The 18405-nt window shown below is 39.4% G+C and overlaps 1 protein-coding gene across 1 annotated transcript in view; it reads right to left on the bottom strand.

The window, feature by feature from the left end:
* clstn2a (calsyntenin 2a) overlaps positions 1-12872 on the bottom strand; it is a 238536-nt gene extending 225664 nt beyond the window's left edge. Inside the window, exon 1 of the mRNA XM_033650856.2 lies at positions 12689-12872. Within this exon, the coding sequence (XP_033506747.1) occupies positions 12689-12761 (73 nt within the window). The 5' untranslated portion in view covers positions 12762-12872. The remainder of the gene's footprint in view (positions 1-12688) is intronic.
* Positions 12873-18405: the final 5533 nt, after the last annotated feature.

Genomic DNA, 18405 nt, shown 5'->3' on the forward strand with positions numbered 1-18405 from the left:
CCAATCAGAACTTTAAAAGGTGAATGGTGATGATATTCGACACGATCTAACAGGCTTTTAAATGACACATTCATCAATGCAATGTGCTCCAGGTCAACCCATCGCTTTACAAATGTACAACATATATCAGTGACATAGTCGATGTTGCCAGTGGATTGCATAAATGGAAAAATGAAAGCTGTAAAGTTTTTATTGCCTGTAGAGTTAAATTTACTCATCCAATAATCTGGAGGAGAAAAGCACATTTCTGACTATAGTGTTCTGGTGTAAAGTAAATTATTTAGTCTCAGAAGGATATTGAGAGTATGTTGCCATAGCAAGGGGGCTGGGTGTTTCAAGTATTTCCTTGTTTTCAACTACCAAAAGTAATTTCTGCACACCAATCTGATGTGCCAGTGTGGTGGCGCTGTCTTTTCAACTCAGTACAATAAAGTATTGTCTGCTTGTGAAGAAAATTGACTATAATTATGGAGGAAAAGTGCCACAGAGATATGGGGGTGAGCAATCCACACACAAAGCCTTGGCATTTTAATAGAAATTTAACAGTTCAGTCGTGGGTTAATTGTGACAGGTAGACTGATGAGGACGTTCTTGCTTCTTCTTGCCAGGCTTTTTGTTTGGAGGACCGTCATTTCTTTGATCTGACTGCCTTTGACTTTCGAAAAACAATGCATAAAAGTTTATTTAACACGAAGGAGTCATTTCACTGTCTCGCAAAACATACTGCCTCCGTCTAATCAGACAGGACAGACGGTGTTTGAAAAAGAGACAGACGGAGAAAGAGGAGGGAGAATTGTTTTAATTTATTTTCCTGTATTTACCTTTTCATTTGACAAAGGGTCAGTGTTTGGCCCTCTATTATTCAGTCTATGTATCAATGATGTCCCTAAATCAATAATCTCCCCCTTATGTGGGACTGCAAATGTACACTGATGACACTAGTGTATACACACATGGAAAAACAGCAGTGTTAGCAGCTGTCAAGCAACAACTGCATTGTAAAGGAACACACATTGGCTTGATCATTCATTCGAGTCTAAATGTTAACAGGACAGGTCACCTGAATTCAGTGCATCTGCTACAAGCAAAATACAAATAAAACGGTGGCAAAACTTTTTACTCGAAACTAAATCAACAGAGTGCTACATTCCTGCTAATTAAAGAAATCCTTGCATCAAAATGAGGTACTTCTTCGCCTTGATCAGTGGATATCCTATGGATAGTTAATGGATGGATGATTTTCATTTAGCCCATCTGCAGTTGCAATATTGAGGAATTTTTTTTTTTACAGGCTGCAGCTGCAGGGTGAACGTAGCAAGCAGCTCCCCCAAAGTGGAGGCTGGTTGTTCGTTTGGGGAGCTCATTTTTTGACATGCACTAGAGCTTTCTATGAGCAGAGCAAGTATTTTAAATGTCAGTATCGCAGCTGATCATGTCATTTAATTGTGGGAAGCCAAAATCGTGATCGTGATTACAATTTGATTAACTGTGCAGCCCTAGTTAACACCATTAAGTACAACTTGGCAAACTTTAGAAGTATTTGAAACTGTCTCTCTCTAGAGGATCCTTTCCCATATATGCTTTACCACATTACGTGGGGGCAGACCTCGAGTTCTTATACAAACAAACTCTAAAAACTTTGAACAAAAAGCCATTGCATTTTCATCCTGTAATTCTAAAATATACTGGGGGCTAAAAATGTTGGTAAAAGAATGCTTTAGCACTGTAGATTGTGTTATGAAAATGACAATTTTCGGGGCGTTGCATTTTCATACTGTATAGCTCTATTTACTTATGATAAATAATATAATAAAATAGTAAATGAGTTTTCAATTTATGTAATTTGGGGGTGGGTGGTAGCCCCAGACCCCCTTAGCAGTTTTGCCCCCCCACAATATTGACTCCATAGCTACAACCTTGGGAGAAATACAATTCACTGACCTCTGAGAATTTCAGATTGCACAAATTTGTGCCTACTTAATAACATTTTAAATGGTCTGGCACCTCCTCAATTACGTGACTTTGTGCATACTCACTCAGTATTAGATCCTCAAGAATATCCTATATATGAGATTGTACCGTACCATTTCTTCGCATTGCATTCAGGCAATCAGCTCTCTCTGTAAAAGCCACAAATCAGTGGAACACCCAGCCTGACAGCCTGAGGAGCAGCAGCTCTATCGCTATCAAACCCAACTTAAAAAAGTCTGTTAAAAGCTACTTGGCTCTGCACTCACTGACCTTGAATTCTATCTTATTGTCTTCATGACTTGCTTTTATTTGACAGGCATACACTGGTGATTTGCCATTGTGTGTAGCTTTCTATTGCTTGTCTTGTGCTCTCTTTTGTGTGTAACATTAAAGTACATTTTCACTCTGTATTGTTTTCTGTTAGGCTGTCTCTTTGTTTTAACCCGCCAAGGGACTACAGATGCAAATTATCTTAAAATTATAATCTGGCACCATGCATCAAATGGTGACATTTATGTGTTGAATTGTACAAATAAAAAATGAATACAATCATTCAAGTCAACACACCAGTACTTCATATAGGCACTCAACAAACCCTCAGACAAGACATGACTGTCAGTGTAAAGACCAAGTTTCTTTTCATGACAAACCCTCAATTAACCTATTACAAAACACACACACACACACTCACACATTGCATATCAATACAATACAGAGCAGTATGAACACTGTGTGCGATCAACTGTAAATAATACCCTCTTCTCAGTCTTTCCTTGACACCTCCCAGGAGGAAATATCACCCAAAAAAAGAATGTCATTGTCGTATGTGAGAGTAGGTGCTATCTGTACATTTGAACATTAGAATGCACAAAGGCCCAGCGGAGCATTCGCTGATAAAAAGGATGTTTCATTTTCCTTGTGCGATGACGAATGTCAATCGATTAACAATAATGAGCTTGAAAAACCTGGGTAAGCACCATTATCACAGTGTGCAAAAACAATGCTGAAATTGCAGAAAGATTAATAGGATTTTTTGCTGACAGGGAACAGAGTTGTAATAGCAAACGCTGTGGACCATGAATAAAATAAACAGAAAATGTCATTACCCCAGAGTAAGTAAAAATTAAAACTCATCTGTTGTGACATGGACTTGATGGGAAATGTTGCTATGCTGACACAAGACTTGTGGGTGGTAAAATACCACCCATTCCTTTCGGGACAAACAGAGGGAGAGGTGGAGAGAGAGATAAAGAAAGGTGGAGAGCAGGGGGGTTGCGTATGAGTAGTCAGCACTCAGGTTGAAAGGTCGGATGAGTATATAGCAAGAGCGCAGAGAGGAGGAGGACCAAATGACTCCGAGGGCAGCAACAGACTATACATCAAAAACACTGCAAATGGAAAAAACAAAGGCAAAGCTGGAGAGTAAATTACAAGTCGGAAACTGAGGCTCCGTTCTGACACATCCAAATTTATGGATCAGGGAAACATGCAGTAGGTGACTCACGGTAATACAGTGTAAATTGCCTCATACGCCCTATACCTACAGTTCATCGTCTGCGGACACATGCAAAAAATTACACTTTGAAATTATAAACAAAACTGCGGATAACACAAATGAGGTCATTAAGTCCCTGGGGAACACTTCCTGTTATAATAACTAGTGACACGGAAAAGTCAATATTTGTGCATGTGCTAAACTATAGCAGGTTTTGATCTGCTTAATACAAAGCTGATAAATAAGCAGGAATTTGGGAGATCTAATATATGAGTAAATATACAAGGAGGACACTTATTTAAAAGAAAACTTTGCTGATTTTCAAAAAGCTCTGTGTCATCACAGTGTGTGCAACATGTGCAGGTGATTGGTGTTTGTATGCCAAACGTCTTCACCTTCAATAAGTGAAACTGGTGACACATTTTGTGTCTAGGGTTGTGATGGTAGGAGATTTTCGATACAATTACGATAACCATCTCAGAAAATAACACGGTTTCACGATATACCAGTATTACAGAATTGATTATTGCAAGTCAAAATGACCCTTAAAGAAATGAGAACGGAGTGGTTATTTTGGTTCAACACATGTTTTATTATATTATTAAAACTTGAAACCATTTTTTTAAATGGAAGTCTGTGTACAAAGTCTCCCTTTTCAAAATAACTCAAATAAATAGGGATGCACGATACAGCACAAGAATGAATATTACATACATTGAAAAGAATTGTATTTCATGTGTCCATCTGCTGGTGGGCCATCACGATAAGAGTATGCATGCACATTATTATGTTAATTCCATATATCGATATTGGTATCAGTTATCGGCCAAATAAATTGCTATATATCAGCATATCAGATATCAGCAAAAAATAAATATTGTAGATAAGCAAATGTACAAGATATTATAACTATCAATTTTAACATCACAGTATACTTTAAGACCAGTATGCCGTTGCAACCCTATTTATGTCATTGGACAGACTTTCGTTCACCAGCTGATAGACGGGGAGCTCCAGGTGTTCCAACACTGTTCATCTGCACACACTGCCCACGCTGCGATGACACAGAGCTGATTAAAAATCGGCAAAGTTTCCCTTTAAAGACCTGACAAATACAGTGTTCAGACTATTTTAATTTGTACCTAGAATTCTGCAACAACAAAAAGAAATAAAGTCTAGAAAGCTCCTTTTAATGTCCCTTCATATTTAATATATTCAATTTCTGCCAAAAACACGTCATAACTTCCTCACCTGTGCTGTACCCAATCAAAGCTGAAGAGCACTGACAAGGTGAGCAGGAAAAAACACGAAACACGCTACATGAAAGAAGAAAGAAGAAGAAGAAAGTGTGTTTCTTATTCCCACTAGGGAATTTTAATTAAACAACAAATATCTCCACACAAGAACATTTAAAAAAGAAATACTGCCCATTTCTTATTACAGTATATAATTATTAATTTTGTAACTTGAAAACTTCTGGCACTTCAGTGTGGATTCATTGAGTATGTCAGGCACATGTTTTTGCACCTGACAAGGCTTTAATAAATGAAAAAGTACTCATTTGCTATTCCATCAAAGAGGTCATTTTTCAGGAGAAAATTAAAACAGGACATTAGGAAAAATTAAATACAATTTTTGACTTGGCTGTTTTAACAGAAAATATAAAAGTATATGTTTGGTTTTCAAACTAATCTGTTTGTAATATGCCTGTAATAGAAATTTCCATTTCTTTTCATGCAATGTAACATCACATCATAAATGTAATATAAGCCCGAGAGGCATGAAGCACCTAATTAGCAGGTGTCTCAGGTAGGCATATTGGTACCTGATAAGCTACTGAGATGGATTTTGCACAAACAATCCATTATACACACAACAGAGACGCGATATACAAATGTGATAGACACAAAAACACAGATTTGGACACAGCAATGTCACCTCAAAACACAGCTACACTTCATAACCACATCATTTAAATGATTTATAAATGCTACAGCGAAGGAGTGCGGGGAGTGAGGGATAGAGAGTAGACGAGGAAGAGAACAAAGAGGAGACATGAAGGACGATGGCAGAGGTGAGGACATACTCTCTGTCGTGAGGTGAAGCTTGAGAATGGCAGATTTACAAAGGAAGGAGAAGATGAAAATATGAAAGTGATCCGAGAGAGGAGAAACAGGGGTATTTGCACTGACACACGCAAATCCAAACCCTCATATCTAATGTGCTGCTGCCAGGAGGGGAGAAGAAAAGAGAGACAAAGTCAGTGACACAGACAGAGACAGGTGGGGTGGTAGAGTCCTGGAGGAAGAAACAGGAAGATAGACAGAGAGAAACAGAGATAACACTTCTGACTGATGACTCGTGAAAATTAAAACCTTTCTTCTTGAGGACATGCTTTCATTTTCCCTCCCTGCTGTGATTCCTTTATTCCTGAGCAGCGATTGTAGCTTCAGGTACACCAGGTGCAGGCGTCTGTGTATGCATGCGGACGTGACTGAAGGTATGAGCAAAACCACACAGACTTGCTTTCTTGTCTGTTTTTCACACACACATACACACACGCAGACAGACACAGGGTTATGTTCAGTCTCCTCGCAAGATATTCTTTTGTTGTGATTTGTTTTTCAGTCACACACTGAGTTGCCTTGTAGGCAAAGTATTAGAAAACTTAAAAGAATTCCCTTTGGCATGACTTGCCGTAGCACCTGTGATGTTACACTATGTAGTTTCACTTTGTAGCCTACCTCTCCAATATTCACGCAAACCTGTGGTTGTAAAACATCTCCAGAATCATATCTCATGATGGAAAATACATGGCTCTTTCATGATTACCACTGGAGGGAATCAGAAGAAGCAATAAAAAAAATCAAATATAAAGCCATTTCAAAGCGTATAGCAAGGCTTTGGACTGACTATACAAGAAACCCACACAGGACAACTTGAAAGGGAGATGAAGGAGATGACTCAATCCATGTGTGAGTGGGTGCGCGTGTGTATCTGTGCGTGTTTCTTATATTTGGCTAGAAATGAGCACACACTACAGTGTTAACACATTTTATTAGGTGTACAAATACACAGCAGGCTAATAAGTTTGTATTGGAATTATAATTAAAACAGTGTGCAGTGGTGCATGTCTTCATAACTTCAGGCTTTATCATGAGTCACAACAGACCCCAGTCTGTTGTTTAATAAAGGATTGCTAGGCTTGTGTACATAGAGACTATAAGATAACGCTTCAATGACACCAGCTCATGGGACACAGCAGAGGCACAGCGCCTCAGTCTAGTCAAAACTTGCTGCTGAATGTTGCTCTATTCAGCCAAACTCTGACTGAGGACAAGACATTTTCAAAATTGGTAGTCTTGTATACTAAAAGAATATCTCAAAAGAAGATTTCACAAACAAAAAACCTCCATAGAGTTCCAGGGGCACTCAACCTCCTTCTTATTTGACCTTGGATCTGCTCTTGCTGCCAACACTACAGCTATTTTCCAATGTTTTTACTGTAATGTCAGTGAGAGCAATTGAGCTAAATTTAAACAAAAGAATCAGTTGGCCTCATCGGGAAAATGTTGTAAGACATTACTTCAGAGACAAAGATTTTTTAAAGAAGATGATGAAACTAGTAAAATTATACATTGGGTGACCACATTCATATATTTAATAAAGAAAATCAATGGAGGCCACTTATTTATCTTCAGAATCCATTTTTCATAGCTTGTTTCGTGTTTCTTTGGGCCACAAGCACAAAACCCAAGGCTAGCAATCAACCGTCAATCATCGGGGCTTTTGCAAAGGCAGTAGGCCTACATCTGTGTTATCCTCATTCCATACATCAAAGCTGATACACATGCTGTTGAGTATAAATGATCTCTCTGCGAAATAGCACTTACTGCCTTCATGTTGTGGCCACTTATGGGTATTCCAACATATGCAACTTCAGTCCTTAGATATTTGGATCTATATACCTCTCTCTCTTCAGTCTTTGTTCTTCATTAATAATAATAAAAATGTTGTTTATATAGCATCATAAAATCAAGTACGATTTCAAAAGAGTTGCAGCAGCGTGGAGCATGGCTCACCCTACTGTCTCTCTGATTGGCTAGTAGTCATTGCCTTTTTTTTGCTGGATTGGTTAGGTTTAGGCATGAGGAATGAGATGGGTTAGGGTTGGTGTAAGAATGTCAGGGTAAGTCAGTCAGAGTGCGTAATTGACGATATTTTTAAATTATATTTTTGATGTTTTTTGGGCGATTATTTCATATATCGTTGTTTGCAATATGATCAGCAGGGGAATTTCAGTATCACCCAACCCTACTGACAACTGAGTATACACTAGACAACACACTGAACAAATGGTCACTAATGACTAGAAGTCTGGCAGTAGATGACCTCGCAAATCCTGCAAGATAGCCTTCATTCTCGTATCGAAACAAACATGGGTGGCAACTAGCAGCAATTGCACTGAAAAGGCCAAAAAAAGAGGAAAAATGCACAGCGTCTGGCAGACCTGGCAAGGAGGACTGTTTAGTCTACATAAAGAACTGAGCTGAGTGAACTTTGGAAAACAAAGCAGACCTCAGGTAAGGTAATGCATTTGTTGTTGGTGGTGGTGGTGTTTTTTTACCAGTATGATTTCCTCAACAACACACAAGTGACATCATCGGTTGCCGATATCGGTTCCAAATAAACGTTTCTAAACAATCTTTACGTTAACGACTGGAGGTCCAGACTAGAACAGACCAGGTCCAAGTTGGTCTGGTCATACATCAGGCCCAAATCATTTTCATTATCAGCTCAACACTTCTGATGCGTCCCTGCCTTGACCCATGAACCCAATCTTCCGTTACACGAAATTCTGTCTCTGTCTAATTCTTTCTGTTCCATTATTTGTGTTTCTATCTCTCATTATGCCTCATACATTTGTGTTCCTAAAGGACATAGTGGGAAATGATGAACAAATCAAAAAATAAAAATAAGTAAAAAGGGAAATGATAAAAATTCTTACAGAGAATCCACTTGCACATCAGATTCTCGAATCATGTTTTTCCTTTTTTGCCTCTTTCTGCTCTTTCCTTTTCCATTACTGTTTCTGCTCTCTCACTCTGTCTGTCTCTTCAACAGCACCACCTCAGTCATTTTACTGACAACCTGCCACCTGGCGAAGAGAAAAATATGTGTGTGTCTTTATTAAGAAATAAAAAAGTGTTTACTCAGATAGTTTTGACGTACAGCAGTGTCCAAGTGTGCAAATGTGTGTCCACCATGCATCAGCGAGAGAACAGGGCAGTGTGTGTGTGTGAGAGGGTGTCTCTCAGAAGTCAGCACTGCATGCAATGTTTATCCGCCACATATTGAGCAGTGCTGACCAGAGAGCCCCACCAGGGCCATTGGACCAGCTGGTGTGATACTGGTGTACACACAAGCCCACACAAACACCTCTCTCTCTCTCTCTCTCTCATACACACACAACAAACACACTCATTCTCTCCTTACCACACATACATCATCCTATGGCAGCCCTTCCATTTCGCTCCTCTCCTCCACCTTACGCCTCATCAGACATATTATAATTAGCCGTGCTGAGTAATTAACATCCAAATTAGGACATTCATTTGCATATATGCCCTCATTTGCATATACTTCCAGCAACACGCATACCTGACATTCCTCCACACGCTTATAAATCCCAGTACAAAACACAAGGGTACTCAGTCTTTTGCAACGCAATTGCCTGCCATCACAACTCATGCACACACCTTTTTATATTTGGCAAACATGTATTTTTTTCTCCTTTGTGAGGTATTAGAGAACAAAAACTGGTGATAGCAAAGGAGAGAGAAGGCTTGAGGCGGAAGGAGGCTGAGAAAAGGTACAAGGGGAGTAAAAGAAAGAGAGATTCTGGACAAGCTAGGAAAGGGAGGGAATATAAATGGGACTGAGGAGGGGGCTGGTAATACAGGTACCCAGGATAGAGTGAGAATGTGACACACACTCCAGATGAGAGAAGGCAAAGTAAGACAGAAAGAAGACTGCCTCACCATTTATACAACTCACTTAAGCCCATAAAACTTTGGAATTGAATCCAGGGCGGTGGAGAGAAGGAGCAGCAGCTCTGGAAATCAGAATGAAGGTTGCTCGAGCTTGGAAAAATAAGTGAGAAGAGGAGTGACGAAACACTTCTCTCTCGCTGTGACATTTGCCCTCTGAATGGCATCAGCCCAACAGAGCGAGGCAACAAAAAGCGAGAGAGTCGGAGGAGGAGAGAGTGAGAGAAAAAAGGGTGGAAAAACACAAGTGAGAAAGCCGAGGAAAGAAAGAGAATAGAAAGGGCATGAATGACAGTAAAGAGGAAAAGAGCGACAGGACGCGCAGAGCAGTTCCCGCCAGACATTGTTTCACCAGTCATTGCACAGAAGAGGAGAACCTGAGTTATGCTTCTGCGTTCCACATCGCTTTCACGATTTATGTTCCGGCGAGGATAATGCAGCTAGACGGCTCTGTTGAAAAGACACCCATAAATCTGATCTTGTTTTCGATTTTTTTTCGGCCCGATTCTTTCTCTTTCAGCACCCCTCAAATCCTTTCAACAGACATTCATCTGCTCTGGTCTATTTCCTGACTTCTTATGTAAAGGTATTCAGCAGCAAGCCTTTGTCTCATGTATATACTGTATTCTGCTGAGCTTGTAGAGCTTGTAAATGCAAAAATCTACACACACACACACACACACACACACACAAAAACTCACTCTGTCTCTCTTATATAGCTAGAAAACACCCAGTCTGCACACAGAGGACTTAATCTATTCCTTTTCGAATGTTACAAGGAAATGGCTTCACTCAACAATACAGAGGTTTATAAAATCCTAGGAAATTACAATGACTCCTTAACTGAGTCAAAGCAGAGTTCACACATCACATTCACCTTTGGAAACTGAATGAGTCATTTAAGCCTCTACAGAAAACTGCCTCCTCTCTAAACTTAATCTAAACCTAGTTAGCCTTCCCTCTGGCTCCCAGCCATATGGAGGTCTTTCATAAACAAGGAAAATAATGATAATGTTTGGTTGAGCGCAGACAGCCAGTCAGCCCAACACTCTCACTCCAGAGACCCAATTAATACCACTGTAAACTGCCGCTGCCCTTCATAGGCAATACCAGTCGACGCAGTGTATGTGTGTGAGTAAGTGTGTGTGAGTAAGTGAAAAAAGAGAGAGAGAGATGTGAGAGTATCACAGGGTGAGGATGTGATTGAATACGACGCCCTGACCGTGGCTGCCCTCCCCGAGCACCAATCGATTATCATAGTTAGAAATCATCCTCAGATCACTGACCAACCAGCCAATCATGACCAGCAACATAACCGCTGATATCTTCAATAAATGTCATGTTTATGGTGTTATTTATCATTTCAAAAGCAACTGGGGCATGTAAGGTTGCCTCTGAGACATAATGTTATGTGAGGAAGAGTTTCCCCGCAACCTGAGGGTGAAATAAGTACTTATGTACTGCTAGTATGTGAATTCCTACAATATGTTAAAGGGGTGGGGGGGGGGGGGCAACAAAGCAGAGTATCACAATATTTTACATGGCAATATGGTATTATATAAATTTTCAATATTGTCAATGCAAATTAAACTTTTGGTAGCCTATAATAACAGTTAAATAAATTGCTTTTTCAGTCTACGAGATACATTTTGCTGCAAAAATTACTGAGAACCTATCAAATATAAACAGATGCTGACAAAGTTTCTCTTTTAGGACATAATTTCCAGTTGAAAAAAGGTACTAAATCGCAATATATGTTCGCGATAACACTGTATCATGAGCTAAGCATCGTGATGCTATCATATCATGGGGTCTCTAGTGGTTCTGTCCCCAATTTGATAAGTAAATGAAATTGTGGTCAGTTATGTCTATATTAGAGTTGAAATTATTAGTCATCAATTAATCTTTTAAGTCATTTTTCAAGCTAAAATACCAACGATTCACTTATTAGTGAGTATTTGCTGCTTTTCTTATGTTAAAACAAGTAGTTTGAAGATATTACTTTGGGTTGTAGGTGATTTTCCCTATCTTATTAAATAAAAAACAGATGCTAACATAGTGTTTCTTTTGGGACATAATTTACAGTTGAAAAAAGGTAATAAATCGCAATATATGTTTGCAATAACGCTGTATCATGACTAAAGCATTGTGATACTATCATATCATGGGGTCTCTAGTGATTCTCTCCCCTATTTGATAAGCAAATGTAACTGTGGTGAGTTATGCGTATCATCAAAGCTGAAATTATTAGTCATCAATTAATCTTTTAAGTCATTTAGCTAAAATAGCAACGATTCACTCATTAGAGAGTATTTGCTGCTTTTATCATGTTAAAACAAGTAGTTTGAAGATATCACTTTGGGTTTGAGGTGATTTTCACTATCAGATGCTGACATAGTGTTTTGGGGGTTTTTTTGGGACATAATTTACAGCTGAAGCTCAAGATAATAAATCGCAATATATGTTCACAATAATACTGTATCATGACTTAAGCACTGTGATACTATCATATTGTTTCTAGTGATTATCTCCCCTATTTGTGTAGCAAATGTAACTGGTGAGTTATGTCTATTAAATTAATCTTTTAAGGCATTTTTCAAGTTAAAATACCAATGATTCACTCATCTGTGATACTTATGTAATGTATAAATTGAGTATATTAGGTTAAAACAAAATGGAGATGTTTTTCGAAAGTTGGGTGATTTTCACTATTTTCTGTCATTCTATTGTTTGAAACAAACGATTAATCGATTAACTGCTGATTAAAATAATCTTCAGGTGCAGCCCTAATTGTCTGTTGGCGGTTATTTGACAGCTTTTCTTCATTTATCCCTCCGCCCATCGTTTCACAGTGAGACTACCTAGCTTTACAACACAGCTGTAACTTCCCTGTAAACTGAACACCTGTCCTGTTAATTGCCCTGTCCGCCATTACACGAACTTTGAGTAACTAGGCAGTAATTAGCGACGGAAAAAAAGCTCTGAATATAAAGGAGAACTTCACAAAAAAAAGACAAAAAAAAAAAAAACAGAACTAAATGGCGACGAAGTTGTTGGACGGACGGTTGGTGCTCTCCTCGCCAACTTGAGCAACTCAAACGCGATAAAGCGGTCAAACACGCCGAAGCCAAGTTGATTTTTTTGTCCATCTTTTTCTTTTTCATCTTCCTACCTTTTCCGCCGAGAGCGCAGGAGTGGCCCCAGATGAGCCAGAGCAGCACAACAGGGACCCCGAGTGTCTGCATGGTTGTCGCTCAGTGTGTGGGTGATGTCTCCCCGTCCTCTCCTCTTCCCGAAATCCTGGATCACCTCCCAAGCGCGAGGATGTTTTCAAGTGGTCGGGCGCGCGAGGGATAGTCGAACGGTGGAGAGACAACCACGGGGCACTGTGAGCAAAGAGAGCGAGGGGTACTGACGTTTAAACTGCGTCAATAAAACAAAGCTTCCGGTTTGTGGTTTTCAAAATAAAAAAAACAATCGACTGATAATGTAAAATAATGTCAAATAAAGGCATTAAAACAAGGCTACATTTATACAGAATAAAAAATGAATTATCGTATGAAGTGCATTCTCACACTAGTGGTTATTTTTGCCTCAAAAAAAGGTTTCTCCACAAGCATGACTAATCGTATACATTTATTTTGAAGAATAAAAGGTTTCTTCTTCGGGGGAAATCTAGCTTTGTTTAGCAAACTTGACGTGTATCTGTTAATGAGAAGGAGCAAGTGAAAGAGAGGAGGGAATATAGGGAGGGGATCTGTCTGGGATGAGTGTGAGTGTGTCGGTAGTTTGGTGTTAAGAGGGGAAAGGATTGATTTTGAGCTCTGCTGCAACCGAGAATTTGCTGTCAGAGATTGCATTCCTCCAGAGGAATACAGCTACAGTTATTCAATCAATTCAATAAACCCAAAGCTATGGCAGGGTAGGGCACCAGAGGCTTACCACAAGCCCAGAAAATGAAGCAATGACTGATTTATTATGGGAGGTAGAGAAGCACAGTGACATGAGCACACAGGGAGCATTAATGCTCTGGTGATAGAAGTTTTTCAACACAGGAAACAGCTTCAAAATCAGTGTCTTCCAACCTTGAAGCGATGTCTACTGCTGCTACTGTCTGAGGAGGTATTTCCAAGGCAGTAATCAGGCTTTAATATATATTCAAATATGCAAGTACACGCTGCTGTCCAAAATAAGCATTAGCGTTTTCATTTTCTGTATATGATTATACTGTTAAGGGTCAGTGGAGGGGCTGGAGCCTATCCCAGCAGACATTGGGTGCAAGGCAGGGTACACCCTGGACAGGTCACCAGACTATCACAGGGCTGACACATAGAGACAGACAACTATTCACACTCACATTCACACCTACCGCAAATTTAAAGTCACCAATTAAACTGGGAGGAAACTGGAGTACTCGGAAAATAAAACCCACAACCCCATCCTGGGTTTGAACCAGGAAGCCTCTTGATTATCTTAATGATAATCATAAATAAACATAAATTGCCTTTATTATTACTAACATTTACAGTATGATGGTGGATTTGTTACATTTGCAGCATATTTGTTGTATTCTTCAGATAGCCCAGGTGAAAGCTGAGTTAAGTTTCAATAATTTAGTTTGTGTTGCATGTGTAATTTATTAGGGTTGAGCCACATACTTGGATGAAATGAGTATCCAGTACAGATAATATACTTTAAACAAGCACCATCCATTAAAATGTGTCAATGTCGGCACTCCTCGTTGAGGAAAATCCTCATTTGGGTAGCTGTGTTTGAACTATTACTCTTCTGATCAAAAATGATCTAAAGCTCATATCTAAGATTTTTTATGTAAATAGTTTTCTAGTAAATAATAAGTATTTAAACTTCTGATCAACCCATATCAATTTCAGGCTTCAATAACACCTTCAGATTAAGTCCGACCCATTTTCAAATTAAACCACAACCACTTCCAGATTAAACCCCGCCCATGATACGATACAGATCATTTAGTTGTCTGAACAGTTATAGTCATAGTCGGCCCAAAGGCACGCAGACACAAACGCACAGGGATGCATCGAGACGCATTGGCCGCCATGATGCCTGTTTGCGTCTCAAGATGTGTTGTCCATTTTTTTGATACGCAAGGCAGCAACGCATGTAATATCATACATTGCCAGCGGGGGTGATAACGCAAGCGACGTACTTGAAATTAACCACTTTTTGTTATTCATAGAAGAAGCAGGTATGAAATATGGCTCAGAGGAGGAAAAACTTTGTGAACTTGTATGGGCACACCTCCATTTATATGACAGTTCTAGTGCCCTGTAGAGAAAAAATAGCAGTACTAGCTAGCTACAGCAGTACTAGCTAGCCGGAATGTACCGGTGACTCTGCTACCCCCTACTGCACGAGCGATGTATTGCATTTCAAGTGTCCCTGAGACTCCTACCAGTGGGACGTGCCCGAAACACCCCTAACAGGAGGCGCCCTGATCCTGGTCAGATGCCCGAACCACCTCAACTGACCCCTTTCAACGCAAAGGAGTAGCGGCTCTACTCCGAGCTCCCTCCAAATGTCCGCGCTCTGTACCCTATCTCTAAGGCTGAGCCCAGTCACCCTATGGACGAAACTCATTTCGGCTGCTTGTATTCGCGATCTCATTCTTACAGTCACTACCCAGAGCTCATGACCACAGGTGATGGTTAGGACGTGGATGGACCAGTAAATTAAAAGCTATATTCATATGGTTCATTGTTTCACATTTTCAGGGGGGTGGGGGCAGACTTGGTTGCCACCAGCGTTGACTCCATGGCTATGGCCTTTGGTATTTTATAAGAAAAAAAGCAAAGATTCAAGGGAAGTCTGGATAATTAATCTGACTGTATGACTACATATCTGTTCTTAATTATCTTCAGACTAACATTTGCTCAACATTTGTTCATTATCATAATAATAAAAGATAAAGCTTAGCTGTTACCTTCCATTAATTGCCGTGTAAAATAGGCTGCATTTGGGAAAAATATATATCACTTTAATTAAGGAGTAACACGAACAGTGCTTTTTTCTTTTTCTCACAGTGATATTCCTTTCATAATCGAATGAAGCAGCTGCTACAGTATGAGTATGATGTTTCTCCAGCTGTATCCTCCTAACAAGAGCCTGAGCAGTGCAAGCTATACTCCCCCTCACAGATTTGAGTCTTTCAGTTTTCACCCTGTGGCAGAATGACTGGTTTTCTCTAACGGCCGTATGTTCTTCAATTATTCCCCCATGCTTCTTCATCTGTTGGGTGTGGGTGTGTGTTCTGGGGATTAGAGAAAGAGAGGGAGAGAGGGCAGACCTCAAGTGAGTTAAGAGGATAACAAAGATAGAACCGACACACACACATGTACACACGCAGGACCATATTTACATGTGCACACGGTCACTTACACACACATATACTCCCAATTGGCTGTTTCCATGGGAAGTGCCAGCTAAGTTACAGCAGAGCAGTGACGGGAGAAAGATGGTGTAATGAGCAGATTGTCCTTCTACCGAGCCATCAGCTCAGCAATCATTCAGGACAGGGGACAGAAGGAGAGATTCACTGTGGCGTCACTGAATAATTGCTCATTCTGTTATTGACAAATATACATTTTACTCTCAATGTTTCACACAAGCTCATATGGAGTAGTACATATGGGAATGTGTGACAGCACAGATAACTCTGCCTCTTGAACATTACGAAAGATATGAAAAATGTGAGCCTTAAGTATGTAAAATGGTTAAAAGTTGCCACCGCTACTGCCAAGAGGGTCAGATTCAGACACTGGAAAGAGATGTATCAAGAATGGCCTAATACCCTAGTGCAATCAGCTTCCCTACAAGTGCCTCATTAATAAGATACACAATAAACTGGACATCTTCTTGGAAATCTGGGAACCATTTCTGATACATTCCAGGGAATGGGGGGTGGAAGTATTATTATTTGTATCAGTTTTTTATTTTTTATTTTGTGTATTTCATTTTTCTACATATATATTTTATTTATTTTATCTATCCTGTGCAGGTGAACTAAAGCTGGAGCAGGATCATAGAAATATAGAGAACCTGTTGTGTAAATGTACCTTGTTTAACTATTCATTTATTCATTCATTCATTCATTCATTCATTCATTCATTCTTCTTCTTCTTCTACCCCTGTTGAGGAAACAATAAAAAGTATAACTGAGAATGTACAAAAGCATGAAGCCTACTTGTGTGAAGCAGGCTGGTTGCCTTTTTGCCCTTCCACTTTTTCCCTGTTGTCTTTTAAGTCCAGTTTATGACTACTAAATGACTCAACAGTTTTGACTGCTGAGTTTTTCATGTGACTAATACAGTAATTACTGATGGTACTGGATCCTCACTGTGATGACAACATTAATTTGCCAAAAACAAAATACACAGCCAAAAAATCACAGGACTGAAAAATGTTAACCCTGAAATTCCAGACAGTTCAAAATCAGTCTCACTCTCACAACTCAAAATTAACATCCAAAGAAGAGCTTAGGTTTCATTTCCACATTTGCATCTCTGAAATGGAGGGTTGGGGGTCTTCTGGCAAACAAAAAAACTAGAGCATTTAAGACTTAATTTCATCCATTTGGGTGATTTTTTTATGCACCAATTTGTGCCTTTTCTTTTTCTTTTTTATTTATTTTATTAAAGGGTTAATTGCAAGCAGATTACCAATTACCAAATTATTTCATTATCCTTTTTTAAACAGTGTGTACCCTGTAAAGTTTTCTCTAACTATTTTACATTGTGAAAAAGGGATGTTAAAGGCATACATTATCAAATTGGGAGTTGTTCCAGTACATTATTTTTAAGTTGGTTAGGAGACCAGGCACTCTTGTAGGGATCTATCAATTTGTCAATACCAAAAATGTGGCAGTGATTGTCGTACATATGGGATCCATTTTGACCATAACTTCGTAAATCTATTAATTTGCCCAGATAATGAGGGGAACATGTCCCCTGCCTCACCTGCCACGCCTATGCATCCAAGTTACATGTTATAGTGGTATTACCCCTGGAAAAACAATGCATTAAGAACATTATTCTTGGAGCTCTGTTTCTGTCTATCTGCACTTACTCTGGTGTGGCATCACAGATTATTGGGTGAGACAAACTCTTCTCTGCTGGTATAAGGAGAGTTGTGGATTTTAACTGATACAGACTGAGCAGTCAAATCAATAACAAGTTTGAGCCCAGAAATATGATGGCTTGTTTCTTCACACAGACAATACGGGGCATGCATGCACACAATTTCTTATCTTAATGTCTTGTTAAAGGAATGTTTGATGAACCCAGACTTAAGAAGGCCATTGTTGGGTTTAACACTGACATTAACAGCATTTACTGTGCCACAAAATAGGTGAAATACATTGCATATGTGCAGTTCCTGTAGCCATAGCTGTCCTTACTGGGCAGAGTTTAATGTATTTTGTAGTGGTATATAGCATTGGTCTGTGAAATGCCACAGCACTTACTTGAACCTTTGTATTATTTTAATGTTATTCTTTTCCCCCCTGCGACACAGCAGTTATTGGAAAAACCATTTGCTGTACAGCCATTTTGTCAGACAGTCAATTAGTGTTCGACAAAGCTTCTCCTTTCCATCTGACAAGCAGTTAACAACAATGGAATGAAAGGTTACCAGGAGTACGTAGGTGTTTGATGCTGCACCGCTGTAAAGGTCAGCTTATGATTATAGTGGCTTTCTTCTGGGAAGGCGGCCGTACCCACAGAAGCATAAGAAGGTATTAAAATAAAAGTGCAGCAATGTAATACTGGTCGGAAACAAGTAGCTAATTAATGACAATGTTAGGCATCTTTACTGTGTGTGATTAAAAGGACTTGCCAACCTCTTGTACAGTGTATT

The sequence above is a fragment of the Epinephelus lanceolatus genome, chromosome 12, assembly GCF_041903045.1.
Source record: "Epinephelus lanceolatus isolate andai-2023 chromosome 12, ASM4190304v1, whole genome shotgun sequence".
Lineage (NCBI taxonomy): Eukaryota > Metazoa > Chordata > Actinopteri > Perciformes > Serranidae > Epinephelus > Epinephelus lanceolatus.